The 23,164-nt window shown below is 49.4% G+C and overlaps 1 protein-coding gene across 1 annotated transcript; it reads left to right on the top strand.

The window, feature by feature from the left end:
* Positions 1-10,417: 10,417 nt before the first annotated feature.
* On the top strand, positions 10,418-11,212 carry LOC133053159 (melanoma-associated antigen 10-like). Its single transcript, XM_061138038.1, has one exon. It carries the CDS (start codon positions 10,418-10,420, stop codon positions 11,210-11,212), a length of 795 nt encoding a protein of 264 aa, XP_060994021.1.
* The last annotated feature ends 11,952 nt before the right edge of the window (positions 11,213-23,164 follow it).

Raw genomic sequence — 23,164 nt, 5'->3', positions numbered from 1 at the left:
GCGGGCCTTTCCAAGGTGCTGTTCTGTCCCCTACATGGTGATTTTGAAGAACAGTGGCCCACAAAGGTCTGAGAACATGCATCTCCAAACCCACTGCACCATTGTCCATGTGTAGTGAAGACAGGTGACTCTCACTTGGGTTTCATCCAGTCCCACACCCAGGCTCTCATCCGTTTTCAAATACAGGTAGACAGGGGCTTCTTTGGTCACATCTAGCTCAACAACTCAGAACTGTCCCTGGGAGTGAGTGTGTGTAAAGGAGGCCCCTTGAAAAGCACCTAACCTGTGAGGCAACAAAATCATTCAATGTACCAGCCATCTGGGTAAGGCAGAACAGGTCCACAGTGGTGGTGGGGACAGGGGCAGGGGCAGGGACAGAGAAGATCAGAGCTGGCCTCGGAGAGGACCAGTGAAGTGCTTGTTTTCAACAGAACAGGCTGTACCTTGAGCCCCCAGTCAACTCCTTCAAAGGGCATGTACCCACGCGACACCCAAGTTGGCCATGGGAGGCCAGGGCCGGGGACAGCAGAAGCCAAACCACCCCACTTATGAAAGGAAACAGAGATTTCGAGGCAGCCTCCAGCGAGCCTGAATTCAAGTCTGAGACTCTGGGAAGGGGGCGGGAAAAGCACACACCCAGGTGTTCCCAAGGTGAGCACTCTAGGGCCATGTGAGCGGTCTTTATAGGAAGAAATGGAAACTGAAGATGACTACCTGTAATATTCAGTGGGATGATGTCCGGGGGCGGGCAGAACTCAGGAGGCTGCAAGTTCAGCAGAGAACCTGGCTGTGCCCTCTCACATGGCATCATGTGGAGTCTGTGTCTCAGGTGCTTGGGGAACAGTCAAGTATGGAATGTGAGGTCATTCCCACTGTGCTCGAGCATGGCCCTACTCTGGGGAGAGCTCGACCTGGGGGGCGGTGGGGGCAGGACAACAGGACTCTGACTTTGGAGCCATCTGAGCAGGACCTACCTACCGGAAGCACCAGCTGGAAGAGACCAAAGCCCGAAGAGGGGCAAGGACAGGGATGGGGGTTGGGGGGGGTGGGACCAACAACTCAGGCTAGGCCATCCAGCTTACTACAGACCCCATCTTCTGGGAGGGACATTCGCCAGGGGCCCATCTGACCCCTGGGGTCTCTCTCGGTAGAAGCTGAGCCAGGACTTGCCAGGGCCTGGCCCTTTAACAGAAGGCAGCCACAGGCCTGCCTGTTGGTAGGGAGGGGGGTGGAGCCAGGGGCACATTTGTCAACCCATCCAGGGCCTGGCCCCCTGAAACCAGGTGCCTGGCAGCAGATGAGAGCCTTTGCAGGCAAACTGAAACACGCTTTTCTGTACTTTCAGACAAGAAACAAGCTGGGGACCCCATCTCTGTCCACATCCCTCCTCCCCCACACTGGGCCAGGGCTGCCTTTCCACATTACTTCTGTGACATCATGAAACAATTAAGGGAGCTGACCACTTAATTGGCTGCCAGATTCTAGAATCTCCAGAGACTATTTATGGGGCACCCCGACCCTGGTCTGAGGTCCTTCTGCCCTGAGTGTTCACTGCTTGGGTAGAGAATGCTCCTCAGCTAGACTGGCTCCATGGATAGTCAGAGTTCCAATGAAGCACATGCAGCCCTGCTGGCCCCATCACCTGATGGGGAGCCCGCAGCAGGGGACCCCCCTGATTCCTCCACAGTGCAAATGTGCATTCAGGGGAGGTTTTGGCGAAGCAGGGTGACCAACGCAAGAGCCCAGATCTGGGCTCCCAATACAACCCGCCGCCCACAGGGCCCAAACCCAGAAACAGCCAACAAGCAAGAGAACAACACTGTCCTCAGGCTGTCCTTCCACAGGAAGCTCTGGATGATCGTAGAGCATGTGGTCTTCACCTCTGTGTACTAGAACGACAAGGGAGACACAGTGGTCATCAAGGCAGATCTCTTCCAGACAGAGGTCCTCCAGGGCAGAGCTGTGGACAGGATCTTCCAGACAGACAGCATCCAGTTTCATCTGTGAACTGAACCTGTATGAGTTCAGTAAAATCCATCCTTCGGGTAGCTCTGTGGGGAAGAAGAGGATGATGGCACCAAAGAAATCCCTTCCAGGGAGACTAGACTAGATGAGCCGAGCACTAGACAGGTTTAGTTTCCCAGGAGAACTTTTTTTCTCATGAGAGGGTGGTCAAGGAAAGAGAAGAAAGCAGGGCCTTTCGTGTTCCACAAACCCCCTTAGACAGGATCCACATGGGTGCCTCCAGACCCTGAGAGGCCACTTGATGTCAGGGATGGCCAGTAACACCTCAAGTGAGGCTGGCCCCGGGGGAGCTCTAGGGAGCACACTCACTAGGGCCTCATAACCTACCAGGAATGAAGAGACCTTGTCTCCCTCCTTAGGGAAGTCCAGGGCTGTGGTGGGGAGGAGGGTGGCAAGGAATGGCTTTTCTCCCCCACATTGGCTAAAGTAATCCATTTCCTCTCAGATCTGTCTCAACTCCAGCTTTCAGAGAGACAAGCCTCTCTTCCTGCAGAACATCTGGACAAAAGGCGACCCCATAACAACTGCTCAGCCCACCACCAGCACAACAATGACTCCAAAGAGAAAGAAGCGAGTGTTGATGACCAGACACTCTCCTCGATTCCATCACAATGAGTCCACCCAAGAAGCTGACAAGAAGGCCCTGGAGGGATCCCCAACGGCTCACAGAACCCCCTGCACTCTTTTGTGTTCTGTGGCCTTTGGTTTATGGGCAGTGTAGCCGTGCAGGCCGGGGCAAACCATCTTCCCAGTGAGCAGGGTGGCCCCAGTGGAGAGGGTACGTCCAGCAATGCCACGTCTGTACCCCCAGCTACTGCTGGAAGGGACACCACAGGGGAACTGCTGGAGAGTTCCCAGAGTACCCAGATTATGGTTCAGTGATGAGATGATTATGTACAGCACCTATTATTCCATCGTGAAGGCGGCTGTTTCAGTTGTGGCCCCAAACGAGGCCCCTGAAGTGGACGAGGAGAAGGAGTCCTCAGATTACAAGTGTGCCCTCTGTGAGCAGTTCAAGGACAACCCCAATCCCTGAGCTGCCAGGTCCCCAGGGACACTCAAAAGCACTGCCTTGTAATAAAACAATCTATTTCTGGCTCTAATAAAGTAAAGCAAAACTTCACTGGAGTAAATAAAGAATTGAACAAGAACTGTGAGTCTGTGTTCTTTCTGTCTGTCCATGCTATTCACACATGACACTGGATGAGCCATATGAGGCTGGAAGCCCACACCCCAGGCCAGCTTCAGTCCAGTCCTCAAGGTCCATTTTCATCTGAAGCAGCAGCATTTCACACGCTCGGCCAAAGTTCTGACCCACAAGCTGAGTGCTGAGGCGAGCCCAGGACGGGCTGGTCCCTGTGCCTTGCCTGCCACTCAGCAGACAGCCCAGCCAGGCTCCTGACCTTGAGGGTGTCACCTTCCATGAGTCATGCACCCTAAAGCAGAAGGGGCTCCTCCTGGGTCCCCCAGTGATGCCACAAGTTTCTGATCAGTAGTTGAGAGTCTCTAGCTCCCAATCCAGGGGTCTCCCCAAGAGGCCTACTGGAAAGCAGGGTGACCCCGCCAGCCAAAGGCCTTGCAAACACATGACCCCAAACGCAAAGCCAAGTACAAGGTTTCCAAAGTCAAGTACAAGGGTGGTGAACGCCAGCCCTTGTCTTTGGGCGTGGAATAGCCAAGCAGCACATCCAATACACACTGTGTGAGCCAAGGGACACTCTACAGCAAGGCAAGGGTCACCTGCAAAGACAAACCACGGCCTGTTTCTGGGCCTGCAGGCCTCTCCACGTGCCTGAGGCCTCGCTGGCTGCTGACACTCAGCCCAGCCCCTGGCCTTCCCCCATCACCTGCTGGACACTTCCAAAACTGGGGAGTTTGGACCAGAACATAGAGGGAAAAACACTAACTGGTTTCTTAACAACACATTCACAACCACCCAGACCCAGCAGGGCCAAAACGAGAGGCGATGCCATTTTCTCGTAAAGGGCAAAGTCCCGGGGACTCTCGCTGAGTCCGGGGCAGCAACACACGATAATAGTCTTGGGCCCAGCCCTGCCCCAAGTGGGCAGCCCACCACAGGGCGGGGCCAATTTAGACCGAACCAGACGAGCATGTCCAGGGCACAGTGGCGACTGGACAGTGTCACCATGACCTGGTCTCTCAGTCACCTTCCACTTGAAAGCCTAGTCTGGACAGGCTTCCTGCCCAAAGGGGATCAGGTGCTCGGGGATGTCCACCTGGAAGATGTCCTTCCCAGCCTTCCCCGGGACGGGATGCAGCAGCCACTGGGAGTTGGCAAGCGCAGTCATTACTTCTGTTGCAGGTCGGGCAGCAGGGCTTGATTCTCCAGCTCCTCCACCTCGTCAGGACCTAGGTTTTCTGGGCACAGCAAAGTGACCCCAATGTCCACGAGATCTGTGTGCCAAGACAGGACACAGAAGGAGAACAAGGTGATTCAAAGTCACGCCTGCTAGAGAGTAAGATCGCATTACGGAAGGGAACCTTGGTGAACTGGATCCTCTGTCTGAGCCTTTCAGTGGGCTCACGTTGGCAAAGGGAATTCAGGGCAATGCCAAGTGAGGGAGGGAGAAAAATGAAAGGGAGAGGCCTGGCGCTCCAGGAACCCACCAGGACGTGGGCAGCTCTCAGTCTGACCACTGCAGGCCGCAGGGTCAGAGCAGGAGGGCCCCGGCGGGAAGCCTGTGGATATCAGGTCCCCAGGTGATTCACCAGCAGAGAGGTGTTGCTGTGGGGCCTCACCTCTGGGGAGTCAGGGGACTTGCTCAGGCCCTGCTGCATGCAGTGGGGATGGGGAACCCAGGCTGGGTGCTGTGGTGCCTCTCATGTTCTCTGCCGGGCACACACACACACACACATATGTACATGCACAGAGACAAGTGCCACATGCAGACCTGGATCTGGGCGGGGCTCATCCCCAGCCTCTGCTCCAGGAGCTCCCACAAGGCTGCATCCTCCCAGTCCGCTGCCTGATGTGGACAGCCAGGGTACAGTGCCAGGTCTGCATAGCACAGGCCACGGACCGTGTTTCCAGGTTCTGGACATCATTTAAGAAGAAACCTGGATAAGTCTTTCAGGACAGACAACTGAACTTCATCTCCCAGGGCTCCCAGGGCCTCACATGGCTGTGGAAACACAGATCCACAAGGGCCAGCAGCCTGACACAGAGGCCTGCAAGCTCACAGCCCTGGGCCGGACATCAGCCCCACGTGTCTGAGCATCCTCCAAGCCTGCTGACACAGAGGGGAGAGTCACAGAGGGCTGGCTCCTTCCACCCATCTCCACACTGTCTGTTGACAGGGGTTGGCGAGCCAGAGGACCCATCCATCACATGCAGTCTGTGGGGAGGTCAGGAAGGAGGGCAGGACAGCAGGAGAGAGGCATGAGGTGAGTTTGAAGAAAGAGGGAGTCAAAACCCTGGGAGCACTCAGGAGGGAGGGTGGATTCCCTGGCTTCACAGCCCAGTGGCTGGGCTCTGGTCCTCTCCTAGCACAGACAGGGACAGTCCTAGTCTTGGTTTCCCCCAACACTGGGCCCCACCCCACCCCTCAGCTCCCTGGCCCCATCACTGCCCATGCTCTGCAGATCCCCCATCTTAGCCCAGGGCTGCTGAGTGCAGATCTGTGCTAACCAATCTGGCCTCGACCCTGGGGCTGCCCTGGACCTCAGACGCCCTGCCAGGTGTCTTTCCCGGGTGTCTTCATCTTTGGGAGCCACCTTCCTCCCATCCCTTCTCACACCATGGCCTCCACTGTCAGCAGATGCCCTGGTCCCTGCCCAGAGCCTAGAGTAGAACAGAGAGCAGAAACTACTGGGACGGTCATGTCCTTGCCAGGGCCTGGGATGGCACCACACAAGGATCACAGAATTCAAACCTCAAATAACCTGCTAGGTTGCTGTCACCTCATTTGACTGCTGAGGAGGAGCCGAGGGATAGAGAGATAGCCCATGACTGCAAGGGACCTGACCACTCGCCCCTGCATTCTCACTTCTTTCCTTGTACCTGGTTGGGGTTCCCTGTTTACTTGAGGGGGGTGGAGGCAGAGGAGCAGAGCCACGGGCCTGAACATCAGCAGCATCTCAGCACCTCGCAGGGAGCCTCCATTTCCAAGTTTCTGTGATGATGGGGACAAAGTCCCAGAGGCACCCAGCTCAGGGCCTTACAGGCCTTTCCTTCCCCGAACACAGCAAAGCCACAGCTCCCACAGGCCCACAAGGCCCCACCTGATCTGGCTCCTACCCTAGTGGCCTGCTCTCCTCACCCCTGGATTCACCCCCAGTAGCTACGCAGGCCATCCTTTCATCCTTAGAACAATCCAGTGTGTTCTTACTTTAGAGCCTTTGTAGGGTGTGAGGAGTAACACCCTGTCCCCTCAGAGTCAGGTGCTGGAGTCTCAAGCCCAAGTACCTCGGCGTGACCTTACAGACAAAGGAAAGGTCTTCTCAGAGCTGACGGTGGTCAAGTGAGCTCATTCGGATGGAACCTCCTCTAACAGGACGGCTGTCTCCATACAAAGGACACATTTAGAGACAGACAGACACAGAGGAGAACTCCAGGTGAAGAGGAAAGTGGAGCTCTCCAAGCCCAGACACGGCCACCATGGCCAGCAAAGCCCCAGAAGTGAGCGGGGAGAAATGGGACAGACCCTCCACCTCCGTCATGAGAACCAGCGTCAGTCAAAACCTTGACCTCAGTTGCTGGCCTCCTGAACCAACATGGTTCATAGTTTGAGCCACCCAGCCTGTGTGACCCTGACACAAAACCCTTTCTCCAAAGAAGACCCTTTCTTCAAAGACGACATAGATGGCCAACAGGCACGTGAAGAGAAACTCAACATTCCTAATTAACATCCAAATACAAATCAACACTCCAATGAAGTATCACCTTACACTGATCAGAATGGTCATCATCATAAAAACCTGTGAAGAATAAATGCTGGAGAGGGTGCAGAGAAAAGGGAACCTTTGTACACTGTTGGTGAAATGTAAATTGGTACAGTCAATAGGGAGAACCGTATGGAGGATCCTTAAACAACTACAAACAGAACTACCAGATGATCCAACAATCCCACTCCTAAATATATACCTGGAAAAGACAGAAACTCTAATATGAAAATATACATGCACCCCAATGTTCATTGCAACACTCTTTACAGCAGACAAGATATGGAGGAACCTAAATGTCCATCAGCGGATGATTAGATAAAGAAGGAAGAAGATGTGGTTTGCGCACACACACACATGCACATGCGTGCGCGCACGCGCACACACACACACACAGGAATCCTTCTCAGCCACGGAAAATAATGAAGTAATACCATCTGTAGCAACATAAATGGACCTAGAGATTATCATATTAAGAGAAGTAAGTCAGAAAGAGAAAGACAAATATTGTATGGTATCACTTATATGTGGAATCTAAAAAGATGCTACAAAAGAAATTATTTACAGAGCAGAAACAGACGCAGAGAACAAATTTATGGTTACCAAAGAGGAAGAGCAGGGGAAGCGATAAATTAGGAGTTTGAGATTAACAGATACACACGACTATGTATAAAATAGTACTACTGTGGTGCTGGGGAAGACTCTTGAAAGTACCTTGGACAGCAAGGAGATCAAGCCAGCCCATCCTAAAGGATATCAACTGTGAATATCCATTGGAAGGACTGATGCTAAAGCTGGTCACCTGATGGGAAAAACCGACTCACCTGGGCTCTGTCCTCTCCGCCCCTGAGTCCCCACTCCTCACACCAGGTCCCCAGTCTCTCAGAGACCGGGATGTCAGGAAGTCAGGACAGGTCTAGTGTGTTCTTCTCGCCCCAGGGGCTCCCAGGGCTGACAACAGAGGCGGGAATCTGTGGGGTCCCTTCAGTCCTCGTCAGGGACCTCATCTTGTCTCTGGGTAGGTCTTCGGATTCTCTCCTCTCCCCTACTAAGCCCCCAGCCCTTAAACCAGGACTCCAGTCACCCTGAGAACCAGATGTCAGGAAGTCTGCTCCCTATATCAGGACCCCAGTCTGAACCCCGTATGTTAGGAAGCCAGTTGCCTATACCAGGTCCCCAGTTTGAGACTGGATGTCAGGAAGTCAGCCCCCTATACCAGGTCCCCAGTCTCTCTGAGACCTGGATGTCAGGAAATGCAGCATACGTTCATCCACCCTATGTCCTCCCAGAGCCTACTCTGCTTTGGGGTTCAGGGTCCCCTCAGTCCTCCCTCAGCATCCTCACCTTGACCCTCCAAAGAACTAAGATCTTCCCCTCTGCCCATCTGAGGCCCTGCCCCTTCTGACAGTTGCCTAATGTATCTGAGACACAGATGCAGAAGTCAGAACAGATTACCAAGTGCTCATCCCACCAGCAGGGTGGCTCAGGGCTGACAGCAGGGGCAGGGATCTGTGGGGTTCCTTATAATCTCCCTCAGGGACCTCATCTTGAGCCCTGGCAGATCCGGGGATGCCCCCTGTGTTGACCAGAGGTGGGACCCTCACATCAAGGCTCAGCGAGCACAGAGGGTGGATGAGCTCATGCTGCATTACCTGGCATCCAGGTCTCAGAGAAACTGGGGACCTGGGAGAGGGGGCGTGTCCTCAGGTGAGCAGAGGGAAGAAGCCCAGCTCCTGCGGAGTTTCAATTTGGGGACTCTGAGCGAGGACTGAGGGGACCCTGACCCCAATCAAAAGAGACCTCAGAGAAGCCTGTACCTGCTGTTGGTCCTTGGCGGCCGTGGGGTAGGATGAGCCCAACGTGCGTGGTCTCACTTCCTCACATCCGGATCTCAGACTGGGGACCTGGTATGGGGGCTGACTTCCTGACATCCGAGTCTCAGACTGGGTACCTTGCATATGGGGTGGGGCCTCAGGTGGTCCAATTCCCAGATCCGGCGGGGTGTCAGGTTGAGGACCCTGAGGAGGAGAACTAGAGGACCCTGGACCCCAATCACAGGACACCTCAGAGAAGCTCGTTTCTGTTGTCAGTCCAGGGCAACCGTGGGGGTAGAATGAGTGCAGCAGGCATGGTCTGACTTCCTGACATCCGGGTCTTGGAGAGACCGGGCCCTGGTATAAGGGGCGGGGCTTCAGTTGGCGAGAGCCGAGAATCCCGGGTCCTGCTCGGAGGCGAGGTGAGGTGCCTGAAGGAGGGCTGAGGGGACCTTGCGTGAGGACCGACGGAACCCCACAGATCCCCGCCCCTGTAGTCGGCCCTTGGAGAGCTTTGGGTAAGAAGAGCACACTGCCTGTCTGCCTTCCAAACATGCTGTTCTCAGAGAGACTGGGGATCTCGTGAAAGCGGCACGGTCTCAAAATGGCGGACGGGACAGTCCCCGGTCCTGCCTGGAGTCCAGGCTGCATGCGACGATGGAAGGAGGCAGAAAGACCCCAACAGGGAGGCAGGGATCCTGGCCCTTATGTGGACTCTTGGAGGCCGTAGAGCGGGGTGAGCAGTTTCTTGGCCTCTGGCTTAGGGACCTTCGGAGGTGAGGTTTTTCCGGCGGAGGGTGGAGACTTTAGGTCGGCAGAGGCTGGACTCCCCAAACCCGAGGGAGGACTGAGGAGACCCCCGCCCCTGTGGTCAGTGCTGGGAGGCCAAGGCAGGACGTGAGGAGGAGTTGAGGACTGAGCATCTCCCCAGCCTAGGACCCACAGGAAACCCTGGGTAGGTGTGGCTGCATGTGGAGCCCCTCAGCGCTTTCTGTTCAGGCTCGGACCTTGTTCAGAATTTCCATGCAGGTCCTCAGAGGGGAGGGACCAGGTCGTGCTAGGGGAAAGGTGAGCACTACAAGGGAGCCCTGAGGGGACCTCCTACCACACAACTTGGGGGACCTCACAGAGTCTACCCCTCGTACTGTCATGGAAGGCTCAGGGCTGTGCCACAGGATACCGCAGAGCTGCCCCCTCCCTTTCTTTCACAGGAGCTCCAGGAACCAGGAGAGGAAGGCAGAGGACTGAGGCTCCAGTCCTGAGGTCAGAGGGCAGAGGTGGTCCAGGCAGTCCCAGGAGTCAAGGTGAGGAGGGTGCCCTGAGTGTGCACCAGGAGCTCCCCATCCCAGAACAGAGGGGACCCCACAAGGGCCTAATCCCCCACCTTGTCAGCCCTGGAAATCTCAGACTGTGCTGACTGCACCATGGGGAGACACCTCACTTCCTCTTTCAGGTAGCCAGCGGACTGGCTGCCCTGGAGGCTTGCCCCTGTGAGGTCTGAGAGCACCCCTCAAAAGGAGACCTGTAAGTGGCCCGTGTGAGACCGCCCAGGGTGTGGATCTCAGCTGAGGCCATTCACAGCCCCTCTCTCCCCTAGCCTGGCCTGTGATCCCCATCTATTCCCCTGCCCCACTCCTGTCTGTGGTTTGATCCCAGGCATCGCGCTCGTGGTCGAGATGAGTGAGCTGAGCAAGCCCGAGGAAGACTTTCAGGACCCTGGCGAGGCCCAGTGCCCAGTGAATGTGCAGCTCTTGGGGGCTGAGGCAGGGGTGGCTGCATCTGCCTCAGCCTCCTCCCTCACAGTGTCCTCCATAGCCACTGGGGAGTCCTTGCCCCAGGAGGCTCTGAAGGAGATGAAAGCTAACCTAATAAAGTTCCTGCTCTTCAAGTATCTAGCCAAGGAGCTGACCTCCCAGGCGGAAATACTGAAGAAGGTCCTCAGGGATAACCAGGAGCACTTCCCGGTGGTCTTCAGCCAAGCCTCACAGTGCCTGGAGCTGGTCTGTGGTGTGGAGGTGAAGGAGGTGGACCCCAGGGAGCACATCTACGTCATGGTCCCCAACCTGGGCCTCACCTGTGATGTGATGCTGAGCGGTGGGCAGAGCATGCCCAAGGCCGGCCTCCTGGTGCTGATCCTCAGCCTGATCATGAGGAATGGAGACCGCGCCCCTGAGGAGAAGGTCTGGGGAGCACTCAGCAGATTGGGTGTGTGTGTTGGGAGTGTGCACTGTGTCTTTGGGGAGCCCAGGACACTTCTGACACACGTGTGGGTGCAGCAGGGGTACCTGGAGTACCGGCAGGTGCCTTACAGCTACCCTGCTCGCTATGAGTTCCTGTGGGGTCCCCGGGCCTATGCAGAGACCAGCAAGCGGGAGGTCATGGCATTTCTGCTCAGGGTCAAAGAAAGGGCTTCGAGGGCCTTCCCACCCCTGTCTGTAGAGGCTGCAAGGGAGGAGGATGAGGCTGCCTGAGCCAGAGCAGGATCCAGGTGATCCTTCCCTCTGGGATTGAAGACGGAGCGGTCAGCCTTCTCAGTAGTGAGGCCCTGGGGCACTTTGGGGAACCAGTGTATAGCATCTTTGGGTTCCTGTTCTCTATGATGACTTGGAGATTCACCTGTTTTCCTTAGAAAAATTTCAAACTTTGCTTGTTTTCATAGAAGACTAAATAAACTTCAGTGTCTTAGCTTCATGAATGATGCTGATCACAGTGTGTTTGTGCTTATCCAGTTCATGAACAAGAGTTTTGCTGTTTTGTAAAAGATATTGGAAACTCTTCCATTGTGTTTTGTGGTCCTGAACAGAATGGAGTGGAATTGGAATTAGAAGTGTTTTGGAAAAGTGGGCTTACTTAGCAGTAACATTGATGGGGGACGAACTAGATGATAAAAATAATTGTAGAGAATTCATGCTTCTGTCCTTCTTGTGTGTCATTTTCAAAAACTAAATTATCTCTTGTGCATTTGGATTTGCCTGGGTTATTTAAGGAAGTAGCAGATAATTAATTGAGCCCCCTGCTCACTGGCTCGTGTATTCCAAAGACCTTTATGGAGCCTCTGCTCCGTGAAAGGCTGGGTTTGCAGTGGGGACACTAGGAGAAGCAGGACACCCCCACACCTAGAGCGATGCTCTAGTAGCCCTAGTCACACAAAGAAGGTGAAGAGAAGTCCCCTAGTCCCACTAAACAAGGCAGCATGGGGCGGGGCAGTGAGGCTCCAGGAGGAGCACTGGAATGTCAGTATCTGAGCCAGGGTGTTCTGGGGCTTTGGGAAGCTGGGTTCCTTCTGTGGGAGGTCATCGTGATGAGGCTGCATGATGGCATCCCTCAGACCTGCCGACAGTGTATCTTGGGGGTGACAGGAAAGTCTGAAATGAATCATTGGTGTGAGGTGTCCTTTTGCATCTTGGATAAAACACAGAGAGATCTCTTTCTGGGGTGGGAAGGAAGGGGTCCTGACAGTTGTTGCATTGCTGTTAACCACAGGGGCAAAGGAGGTGTTTTCTACCACTGCCCCACCATCTGCGCAGAATCCTGGAGAAATGTGAATGTTGCTTTGAAGTATGGCCAAGTATTCCCTGGGATGGCCCTCTTCTCTCTGTCCTGGGAAAGCTGATTACCAATATATTGAAATGAGCCTTTACTTGGTCATCTGGACTTTATTTTGGCCACTTGTGAGCATGGTCTAGATTTCAGAGGGGTGAAATGAGTGAACGTGGAGAAATCCTGCTGGCTGACTGGATCCTGGGAACTTTGATTCCCAGCCAGGAAAGACACTGTTTCCCACCCCCTCAAACACACACTAACAGCCAAATTGAATAATATAACCTCTAGGAGGAAAACACACAGAACAGCAATTTTGACTGGTTTTCTATTCCGTTTCCTATTGAGCTGCCAATCCTATGAGGTGTCTTGAAAACAAAACTATTTCCAGAGGAGAGAGGGACAGAGTCTAAGATCTGAATAACACGAGAAATAAGTGCTAGCCAGGAAAGATGCAACATCCACCAGCGTCCCCGGGTTCACGCAGGTTCAGAAGTGTGGAGACAGCAGAGACTCACAGGCTAAGACTGTGCCTGGCATCAAATGACAGGAGCGAGTTCTGGGCCTAAGGAACTGGTGAGGTCACTGCAGTGGGGTGTGCGTGTGGGTGCAAGGGGCTGAAGGGGCAGCTCTAAGGGGTAGCTCTCCCTGCTGAGTGCCAGAGAACAATGGGAACAGGAGATGTGATTCTGGCCACACATGTGGTCACTGCCACATAGTCAATGGACACTTGGAAAAGGTGGAGAATTTCAAGACCCATGTGACCTGCTCAGACTCTCTTCCCCAAAACATAGGAGATTTTGTCATTTTTTTTTTTTTGAGATTTTGTCATTATAAATTCTAACTGCTGCTCTTTGTTGAGCATCTGTTAGGCAGTATGGAATTGGAGAGATGTTAGGTGCTCCACCACCTCTTGTCTTCCTCTCTCCCTGCACAAATGGGGACATGAGCCTGCCAGGCCTCTTAGGAAAGGTGATGCCATGACCCATGATCAGTGAACTTTGAGAAGAAGCATTTTTGTCATGACCATTTGTTTTGAAGGGACACAGGCACCTGGGAGTTAATCCTCAAGTCAGGACAACACTAAGACACAGAGCACTCCGAGTGAGGTTTTTCTTCCAAAGACTAAAGTCCTGCACTTCTGACCCTTGAGAGAGGCTGCCCGCAGGGTGCTGGCTACAGGAATTCCACGCACCCCCAACCCACAGCATGACCCCACCCACGCAGAGCTGCACTGTCAGTCCCCTCGGGGTTCTGCTCGGTCTCCATCGGGAGGACAGCAGCCAGCTGTCAAAGGTCCCTGTTGGAGTTGGGAGCATCCTTCTCATGGGCCCCAGCCACGAGCCCCCCCCCCGCCCCGACACACCCCTGCTGCCCACAGTGCCCCCACTCCCTCAGAACCTGGCCTTGGGTTTTGTCCTACCTGCCCCCCACTGAGAGTGGCTTAGGCCCTGGTCCTGATGACCTCATGTGTGTATCTTTATCTAGAAGTCCCAGAGCAGCATCCCCTTCCACGGTGCTACAGGTGGAGTTGGCGGGACTTGGCTCTCCTTATGGTCGGTCAGTAGTAATCATTGCCGTGGGTTCATGGGGCGCATCTCTATGATCCCGAGGTGTATCAGACCATTCACTGTGGAATCCCATGTGTTGGAGAAAACTCAGGGTCTTCTAAATGTGACTGTAAGGTCATGGCTTTTGAGCCTGAGTATGAGAGGCAAAGGGGTGTCTGGTCAGCCACCCGCAGAGCCAACTAGGAGCCAGTCAGGCTGTTTGAACAGAGGACAGGCTCTAGCAGATGGCAAGGGTGGTACCCAGGACGCCCTCCTAGGTGCCAGAGTCTCCAGATTCAAATGAGGATTTGGAAAGGAACCAGGCAGGAGCGGACACTGAGGTCCCAGGGGTGGAGGCTGCAAAGAGTCGGCTGCCCCAGAGAGGTGGAAGCAGCAAGCCCCTGGAGATCCCATCTGACCTGCCCAGGGCTGGTCAGGAGAGGGAGTGGGGAGGAGATGCTGCTGCAGGTGAGCTGCCTCCCTGGCCTCCATGAGGACATCTGTGCTCTGAGGCCAAGGCCAGGACCACAGCCCCGGGGGGTCACTCCAGGATGGACATGTGACAGCCATCATAACAGGTACTCCTCATGCCCCTTATTGGATATGACTGTTAGGTGTGGATGGGATCTAGCTCTGGGTACATAAGAACCTCAGGCCTTTGGCTGCTAGGAGGCCCAAACTGCCCCCTGCCCCCACCGACTTATCTGGAGGTCATTTTCAGGATCCAACATCTTCAGCAGCCGCCTCTGTGTGAAAACACACCACCCTGTTCCCAAGCTGATCTTGCCCAGGCCATCACCACTTGGACAGGCGCCTCCCCTGGCTTAAGGATTCAGTGAATGTTCTGCTCCTCTGAGAAGTCCCTGTGTTTCCTCGTGGCTTCCCTGGAGGCTCAGTATTAAAAAATGTGCCTGCAATGTGGGAGACACAAGTTCGATCCCTGTGTGGGAAGATACTCTGGAGGAGAAAATGGCATCCCACTCCACTCTACTTGCCTGGGAAATCCCATAGACTGGAGCCCAAGGGCATGGGTGGGCTACAGTCTGTGGGGTCACAAAGAGTCGAACATACTGAGTGACTAAGCACGTTCACACATACGCACAGCTAAAGTGTTGCTCTGGACCCTTGTTTCTTTGGCAAGACACTGACCCCTGCCTGGACCTTGTCAGACATCTGTGGCAAATAACACTGGCAGACGTCTTAAAGTGGTTTTTGAGCAATACAGGGTTCTAGGTCTATACCTGGCCTCGATTGGTGGCTCTTGTCATATCCAGGGAAAACATCTATGAGTTTGGATAAGGGCAGTGTTTGTGGGGCTTGAGAAAAATTGGATCCAGAGATGTTTCTGTGGTGGAAGAGGCTCAGTTAGTGTATTATATGAGACTGGAGGTTAAGGGAGAGGAAAAGCTAAAGATAATTTAGGAAGGGTTGTTTCACACTTGGAAGTTCCGTGTGCTTGTGCTTGGTTTCCTTTCTATTTCCTTTTTTAACATACTCAGCATGTTTTGCCATAAGTTTCCTTGTGTCTTTTATTTTGAAACTGTCAATAGACTTTATTTTGACCATTTCCTTTGTAATCCTTTAAGATTTGAATAATATTTGTGAAAATAGTGGAATTCTCATATGCCCTCTCCCAGTTTCCCCTATTCCTAATATCTTACATTAATATGATACATTTATTACAATTAATGAGGAAGTATTGATGCATTATTTATTATCAACTAAAGCCCACACTTTACTCAGATTTCTATAGGTTTTACCTGCTCCAGGATCCTGGCCAGGAAACCACCCTAACATTTAGTTGTAATGTCTCCTTGGGTTCCTCTTAGCTTTAACAGTTCTTTGTTTTGGATGATCTTGACAGTTTTGATGTTTTGAACAATGTCCCTTGATTGGGAGATTTATCTGATATTTTACTCATGACTAGTCTGGGATTACGAGTTTGGGGGAGGAATATTACAGATGTAAAATCCCATTCTCATCACAGCATAGCAAGTGTGTATTCTATTAGTACAATTCATCATTGGTGATGCTCTCATTGATCATGTGGCTGAGGTAGTGCTTGTCAGGTGTCTATGCAATAAAGTGATTGCTTTATGTCCCCTTTCCATCTGTCCTCTTTGGAAGAAAGTCACGATGTATGGTCCGTGGCTTCAGGGGTAGGGAGTTACGCTCCAATCTCTAGAAGTGGGAGTGTCTGCATAAACTGGAATTTTTCTCTGTGGGAGATTTGTCTATCCTTGTTTGTGAAATTAAGAAATCATTAATTTTTCTCAGTATGGACTCATGGCATTTATACTACACTTTGGGTTAAAATCCAATACAACGTTATATATTTTTATTTTCAAATTGTTCTCAGATTGGCTATTGGGAGTTCTTCCTGTCAGCTGCCTTTGTAAATAACTTTGTCATATCCCTGGACATTTTGCTTCCTTTTTTGAAAAAATTTTGAGTACTTTTTTTCACATGCTGCAAAGATGCTCCAGGCTCATTTTCCATATTTCCTGATCCAATTCTAGAATCATCAATTTTTCCATGGAACCCCTTGTTCCTTTTATTGTCAAAAGGTATTGGCAAATCTCGATCTGTACACTCATTGTGTTCATTGGTACTGAAGGGTCATTGGTCAGGGGACCTCTTGGTTGAGAGAGCAAAGAATTATAGATGTACTTCCTATCATGTGTTTATGTATATATCTAGAAATATTTTAGGTGGTAAAGATTCCATGGATATGACACCAAAAACAAAGGCAAAAAAAAAAAAGAAAGACATATATAAATTGGACCTGATCAAATAAATAAATAAATGAATAAAAGTCTGTGAATCAAAGAACACTATCAAGGAAGCTACCATATGATCCAGCAATTCCACATCTGAGTGTACATTCAAAAGGAAATGAAAATAAGATATCGAAAAGATATTTTCACTCCTACATTTATTACAGCATTGTTCACAGTATCCAAAATATGGATACAATCTTAGTGTCCCTCAGTGGATTAACGGATAAAGAAGATGTGACATAGTCAACATATTCTGCCATTTGCAACAACTTGAAAGGAGCTTGAGGGCATTATGCTAAGTAAAATAAGTGACACTGAAAAAGATAAATACGGTTTGTTATCACTTACATGTGGAATCTAAAAAGGACAAACTGGGACTACCCCGGTAGTCCAGTGGCTAAGACTCTGCACTTCCAATCCCGGGAACATGAATTTGATCCCTGGTTGGAGAACTAAAAACCCACATGCTGAGCAACAAGGACAAAAATAAAAATAAATTTAAAAAGGACAAAGGACAAACAGAGAAATGGGGAAGAGAGTGGTGTTTACAAAGAATTAGGGGATGGGGAAATAGGGAGAGACTGTTCACAGGGTACTAGCCCACACTTAGAATACTAACAAGTTGTGGAATCCAGTGTACAGCAGGATGCTTGTAGCTCTATTCTGCATCAAATGCTTGACTGTTGCTAAGAGAGTAGAACTTCTACATTCTGAACACACACACACACAGACACACACAAATGTGATAGAATGGAGGTGGTAGCTAATACGATGTCACCATTTATAAATGTATCATATCAACATGTCAAGATTTTTGCTTGAACTCCATCCCTCCTTGCTAGCAAGGCTTCTCTTCTAGTGGAGTAAACATAACTGCAATGGTGGTGTCATTCACCCATGTGATACTTCCAGATTGGAGCAAGAAACAGTGTGAGTGAAATTTTAAACGTCCCTTAGGAGCTACTGTCGCTTCTGGCTCCAGTACAGCATCCCACATGACACTCCCACATCCCACAAGGATTCTGCAGATCAGAATCCTTTTCTGCTTGTTCTAATTTCTTAAAGTTGGCATCTGTACACTGTCAGGCTTTTTAAATTTCAAATTCCCTTACCTTCCCTGACTCAACAGCAGGAATACCTAACGGGACTAGAGGACACATGCAGGTTAAGAATCGCTTTCCTGGTTCAAAGATCGATTACTCAGAAAGCGTCACCTCTCCCCCCACATGCAAATAGAGAACAATGTGAGTCCATTCCCCAGCTTTGACGATTACCACCACACAGTCAAGTTTAGTAAACACCACATGACAGAGCAAGATGCAACAGACCAGCAGACATGGGTGAAGACTGTCTAACAGTATCTCCATAGAGCTCTGCTCTCCTAAAGTCCGATTCTGAATTTTGCACCTGCCTATGGCCCTCATGTGTAATGGGTCTTGTATATTTTCATCAGTTGAACTGTCTTTGAAGTGAACTTGAAACACACTTGATTAATCCTTCACAAAGGGATGAATTACTCTTGGTTCCAGTTATCTGAATGAAGCAATACAAAGAGAGACCCACCTGCCTTGGATTAGAGCCAAGACCTCCCCGCCCAGGAGTCAGGAGCCAGAATCACTCCCAAAGACATGAGCATCTATGTTGCAATATCTGTAGAGATAATAAACAGAGACTTTCCTTCTTGATGTAGAGGAACCTTTGTTCTAGGTCACATTGCCCTGACTGTGGGCTTCCCAGGCTATTTCCCCCACTCTAGGTTTGAACGCAATGTCCAGGTTTACAGAGGCCAGGACAATGGCCACTCTACCCCTGCTTCGACTTACCTGGGTCTTTCCCACTCTTCCTCCATAAAACACTTTCTCCCAACCCCTGCCAGATGGAAGGGGCTGCAAAGAGAACTGGCTCTCCAAGATGAGATCTTGAGGACACCCTTTTCCCCCTCTTGGAACTGGAGAAATGATCTCTAACATAGTAACTTCATGTCTCCCACCAAGTGTTAGCAGTTGCTCCTGTGATGAGTAAGCACCAATGTCTTCAGAAGCTGTGCTGAACTGAGAGTGGCTGTGATTGATTTCCTAGAACTCCATCACTTTCTTGTAGGAGTCCATGAAATTGTCCTTTTATTTGAGAAAAGGACCATGATATTCAAGTAGCTGTGCACCCCACCCTTAACTCAGTGGACAGTCAGAGTGTCCTGCACTGTGTGGAGCTCAAGAGTAAAGTGGTGAGGGATAAAGAGGGACTCGTGGTTGCCACAACCTAGTTGGATGTTTTAAATTATTTTGGCCACTCAGCATGCAGGATATTAGTTCCCTAATGAAGGATCAAACCCACACCCCGTGCGGTGGAAGCACAGAGTCCCAACTACTGGACCATGAGGGAAGTCCCTACAATATTCTTAACCAGGATGCCTCAAAATTGTCAAGGTCATCAAAAAAAAAAATAAAAAAACCACGAAGGTCTGAGAAACTGTCACTGCAAAGAGAAGTTTAAGGAAATATGACAGCTACATAGAATGTGGTATGCTCGATGTGAAATGATCCTCTAACAAAAAAGAACATGGGGTAAAGACTGAATATTAAAATATAATATAAGCTAATTACTATTATAATATTATAATAAAGTAAATCGATCAATTAAGTAACAAATCATAAACATTAAATATGAATACATTAAACACAAAATTATTATGTATATAATAAACCATAAAATACAAAATCTGCCTATCTCACAGAAAATATGGCGTACAAAGTCAAAGGTATTTACAACTTAGCCATTACTGGGAAAGTTTGCTGATCCCTGTAATAAAGCAAAATAGCATGAATATACTGAGGGATTTATAACATGGGTAGAAGCAAAAGCCCCAGGCCCAAATCTGTAACCCTGTGGTGGAAGACTCATTAATAGCATGGCAGACACCTAAAATTTTGAGGGAGGGTGGTATTACTCTTTGTAAAGAAAACTTCTGTGAGAAGTGACTGTTGCACTATTTTTGTATTCTCTCACCACTTGGTCATCTAGGCGAATCCATTCAAGGGAAGTACACAACAGAGTGAGGAAACTAAACCCACCCACCCCCCCCCCCGCCACTTTGAGTGAGAGGACCAGAAGGAGAGCCTCCTGGTAGCCAAAGAGTGAGGGCAGAGAGTGGAGAAGACCAAATATGAACAAGGGATTCCAGCAAGCTGTAGGAACTCCTAAGTTCGACCTGAGCTGTGCATGTAGGACTCTCACCAGAGGCAGAATACCAGAAGCTTGGAGAACTGCACCATTCCCCAAGGGGCAGGCTGGGCCCTGTGTGATTCACAAACACTATGCATCTAAGTATCACTGTATCAACCAGAGCAAAATGCACATTTATTTCAAGCACATGGGAAACATTCACCAAGATAGCATCCTATATCATCAAAACTAATTGAAAAAATTTAAATGATGCAGACTTTGTTCTCTGACAAGAAAAGAATGAAACTGGAAGGCAAACAATATGGAAGGAGAAGAAAAATCTCAAAACACTTAGAAATTAATCAACCATCCATAGGTCAAAGAGAGATTCTCAAGGAAGCAGAAACTGCACTGGGATGAATTAAAAGGAAAGTGCAATGTATTACAATTTATGGGATGCAGCTAAATCAGTGTTAAGAGGGAAAATTATACCATTTAATGTTTAGATTAAGAAAGAATAAAGACTAATAGATCAATAATCTATGCTTCCACCTTAACTTAGAAAAAGAAGAGAAAACTTTACCCAAAGCAATCTGAAAACAAACAAACCAAAAACACAAGAGGGAAAGAAAAAAAACTAAAATCAAAAATAAGGAAAGGAATTACGGGGAAAAAAGAAAACTGATTCATTGAAAAGATCAACAAATTGATAAAACTCTAGCCATATAAGCAAAATTGAAAAAGAGAAGACAAATGACTAATATCAGGAATGAAATGCTGACTAGCACTACAACTCTATAAGCCCTACACTAAAGATGGTGGAAGGATAAAAAGGAAATACTAAGAACAAATTTATGTACAGTAGATAAATTCAAGAACTTAAATAGAATTGTACAATTCCTCAAAATCCAGAAACTACCCAACACACCCCTGATGAAATGCATAACCTGTATAGTACTACAACTATTAGTGGGAGATCAGAAAGTGTTCGCTAAATAATGTCTTACTCACAGCTCCTCCAATCTAGTTGGATCAACTTTATTTGGCTCCCAATACATGAAACAGGTCAACATGACCACAAACACAAACAGGAGCAGTGACAAATACGCCTCTGCAAACATCTGTAGGAGAGGTGCCTGACACTTACATAGCCAACAGAGACAGAACTATTTTAACCCATGGGTAGCTTTATTTTTTTTTCCATTTATTTTTATTAGTTGGAGGCTAATTACTTTACAATATTGTAGTGGTTTTTGTCATACATTGGCATGAATCAGCCATGGATTTACATGTATTGCCCTTCCCGATCCCCCCTCCCACCTCCCTCTCTACCCGATCCCTCTGGGTCTTCCCAGTGCACCAGGCCCGAGCGCTTGTCTCATGCATCCAGCCTGGGCTGGTGGTCTGTTTCACCCTAGATAATATACATGTTTCGATGCTGTTCTCTCAAAACATCCCACCCTCGCCTTCTCCCACAGAGTCCAAAAGTCTGTTCTGTTCATCTGTGTCTATTTTTCTGTTTTGCATATAAGGTTATCATTACCATCTTTCTAAATTCCATATATATGTGTTAGTATACTGTAATGGCCTTTATCTTTCTGGCTTACTTCACTCTGTATAGTGGGCTCCAGTTTCATCCATCTCATTAGAACTGATTCAAATGAATTCTTTTTAATGGCTGAGTAATATTCCATGGTGTATATGTACCACAGCTTCCTTATCCATTCATCTGCTGATGGGCATCTAGGTTGCTTCCATGTCCTGGCTATTATAAACAGTGCTGTGATGAACATTGGTCATAGGCCTATTTTTTGTGCTTAGGTATCTATCACCTTACTGTCTTGACCTCTCTGTTGCTAGAAGGGTGGATTTGCTAACCAAACACAGTCTCAGGTCCTTTTGACTTAAGCAAAAGTGAAACAGAATTACTACATACTCGTTTCATACACTCACTTTTGTGTAATAGTGACAGGAAGGCCAGGCCTGGAGTTCAGACTGTGCGGGCACTTGTTTCTTGTGTACTGACATTTAAGATATACACTATCAGGGAAGGGCCAGAATGTTTATCCTGTTACAAGGGTCAAAGGTCTCTGTGTCTTGATATGTGCCAGAGAATACTTTAGGAAAGACTGGGTTTTATACTTCTGGAAGTCATCAGAATATTGTACTACTCCAAACCTAACTTCCCTTCCTATTGTGCCTGGTTGGTCATTTCCTCCTAAATGCCACTTTCGTTACCCAGCACTTGGAGGACATGGGCTCAGATTGTCATTTTCTGAGGAGTTCTTTCTTGCCATCATTTTGTTCTTTCACAGCAGTCATCAGATTTTCACGAAAAATGGGATTTTTTAAAGCTACCCATGGCAGTTCTATTTCCAGTATTTTTAGATAGAAATGCAATATTGCACATGACCATAGTTTAGGGAGTCCATAATACACAATGTGGATGCTCATCTGGTGTTTTCAGCTCCTCATGAAGACTTCATGCTTTCTTGGGTTTGGGGCCATGATGTTGAGCAGTCACTGGATGGAGTTTGACCTGAAAGAATAAAGAGAACACAGGTGAGCTGAAAGGGTGTCTTATTGAAACACTTTGACCTCAAAATGAGCAAAGGATTGTTCTTAGATGGGAGTTTAAATGCTGCCCTTCTTTTGAGGTATTCGTAAGTACATCACAAACTGAGAACATTTAAGCCTTCCTCATACCCAGTGAGGATAGTATAGAAGAAAACAGATCCAAATCCCACACCCAAAAGGAACTGAGGAGGATGAGAGGAGCCCAGGTGTGAACATGTCACTCTGCTGCTTAATTCTCTACCACCCATAAAAGAAAAAGCTTCACAGGTGTTGCCAGTGGAAACAAACCTTTCTGCCAATGCTGGAGACATAAGAGATGCAGGTTCGATCCTTGGGTTGGGAAGATCTCCTAGAGAAGGAAATGGCAACCCACTCCAGTATTCTTCCCTGGAGAATCCCATGGACAGAGGAGCCTGGAGGACTACAATCCATAGCCCTGCAAAGAGTCTGCCACGACTGAAGCCACTTAGCATGTAAAATAAGGTCCACACCCCTTCCTCTGATAATCAGGGTCCCTCTAAGTTGGACGCAAACCCCCATATATTCTCTGTTTACACCATGATCCCATTTATTGCTTTCCATGTTGGAAGACTTCTGTTTCACTGCAGGAAACAGGGCTTAATATTTTTTGTTGGGTTGTAATTTGTGTCACAAGTTAGCCATTGTTAATAGTGATTTCTGGGCTGGTTATTTAGGAAATGATCCAAGTGCTAGCTTCCTCTCTTCCTTATTTCTGCCTCTGAGCTCAAGAGAGGAGAAAACCTGACAAACACTCCTTCAGCTAGGTGATCAAGGTAAATATCAGTGGTGATAA

This window comes from Dama dama, chromosome X (genome assembly GCF_033118175.1).
Source record: "Dama dama isolate Ldn47 chromosome X, ASM3311817v1, whole genome shotgun sequence".
In the NCBI taxonomy this organism is placed as follows: domain Eukaryota; kingdom Metazoa; phylum Chordata; class Mammalia; order Artiodactyla; family Cervidae; genus Dama; species Dama dama.
This window is presented reverse-complemented; position numbering and strand designations above follow the sequence as displayed.

Bases quoted from the DNA above. Each gene is read 5' to 3' on its own strand.
- LOC133053159 (XM_061138038.1), top strand. From the start codon at position 10,418: ATGAGTGAGCTGAGCAAGCCCGAGGAAGACTTTCAGGACCCTGGCGAG.